Source organism: Atractosteus spatula, chromosome 2, assembly GCF_055471065.1.
Source record: "Atractosteus spatula isolate fAtrSpa1 chromosome 2, fAtrSpa1.hap1, whole genome shotgun sequence".
Lineage (NCBI taxonomy): Eukaryota > Metazoa > Chordata > Actinopteri > Semionotiformes > Lepisosteidae > Atractosteus > Atractosteus spatula.
In genome coordinates, this window is record NC_142707.1 from 74,050,171 (window position 1) to 74,051,480 (window position 1,310).

At 34.7% G+C, this 1,310-nt stretch overlaps 1 protein-coding gene across 1 annotated transcript; it reads right to left on the reverse strand.

Annotated features, from left to right (window-relative positions):
• LOC148840274 (trace amine-associated receptor 1-like) lies at positions 1–1,029 on the reverse strand. The gene has a single exon (XM_088908676.1). It carries the CDS (start codon positions 922–924, stop codon positions 1–3), a length of 924 nt encoding a protein of 307 aa, XP_088764802.1. The 5' UTR covers positions 925–1,029.
• Positions 1,030–1,310: the final 281 nt, after the last annotated feature.

Sequence of the window (1,310 nt, forward strand, 5' to 3'; positions counted from 1 at the left end):
TTATTCTACAATTAACTTTGCCCAACAAGTATCTCTTTCAAATATTTTACCAGAGACGATAATTTTTGTTGCTTTTCTGAACCAGGTGTAAAAAAAGGCATAAATAATGGGGTTACAAGCAGAGTTTAAATAGCCAAACCAGAATGCTGTGTCCATCAGTATAGGTGGCACGGTATACTCAAGAATAGGATGAGAGAAGATACAAACAAAAAAAGGAGTCCAGAGGAATACAAACACTCCCACTACTATGCCTAAGGTTTTTGCTGCTTTTCTCTCCTGCTGACTTGAAATTTCACTCTTGTTCTCTCTAGCATCTTGAATTTGCTGTGTTATATCTTTGATAGACCTGGCCTGATGTCTGGCTACTAAATATATTTTAAAGTAAATTCCCAGCATGATAAATGCAGGAATGAAATATGAGAACAACGAGGACAGAGGTCCAAAGAATTTACTGAAAAACACAATGCATCCTCCTACACAGTCAATATATTTGTGATAAAAATCCTCAGCGCCTTTTATATTCAGCTTCAGTAAACCCACCGTAAAACCAAATAATCCTGACACTACCCAGCTGATTATGATCATCATAAGTATGACTTCAGATGTGATTTTGGTTCTGTAACTCAGAGGGTTACACACAGCAAAGTAACGGTCAATGGAGATGGAACACAAGTGGAATATGGAAGCTGTGGAGAGCATCATGTCAGTGGCCGTGTGTATTTGACAAAACAAACTTCCCAGATACCAGCAACCTTCAATATAAAAAAACATCGTATAAGGCATGATGAGCACTCCCAACAAAAAATCACAAACTGCCAATGAGAGAATCAGATAATTTGTGTTGGTATGAAGTTGTTTGAAATATGCAATTGAAATTATGACCACACAGTTTCCACACAATGTTGTCAGTATTATTATTATCATAATAAAATACAATATAATTCGCAATATAACTGGTTTGATTACTCTTGTACAGGAGCCAGCGATGGTTTCGTAACAGAGTTGTATATCTGAATTCTCTGTAACATTGAAGTTCTGTCTGATTGAGGAACCCATCTCTTCTACTGTGATGATCCCTGAAAAAAGGCATGGTACTTTCAGAATTCCTACAAAATTTATTAAGTTTTTAGTGAAGTTTTCCATGTTTTCTTGCAACTAATTAAGGGAAGTAATTGGTTAGGAATTGAAAAGAAAAAATGTCAAAGCATATTTTAATTAAATACTGTCATTCTTAATTACTAAAATACAGTTTATTTTTTTCTGAATTAGAAAATCAGAATTAGAATTCAGAATCTGATTTAGAAATCAGG

Coding starts and splice junctions, on each gene's coding strand:
- LOC148840274 (XM_088908676.1), bottom strand. CDS start 924: ATGATAATAATAATACTGACAACATTGTGTGGAAACTGTGTGGTCATA.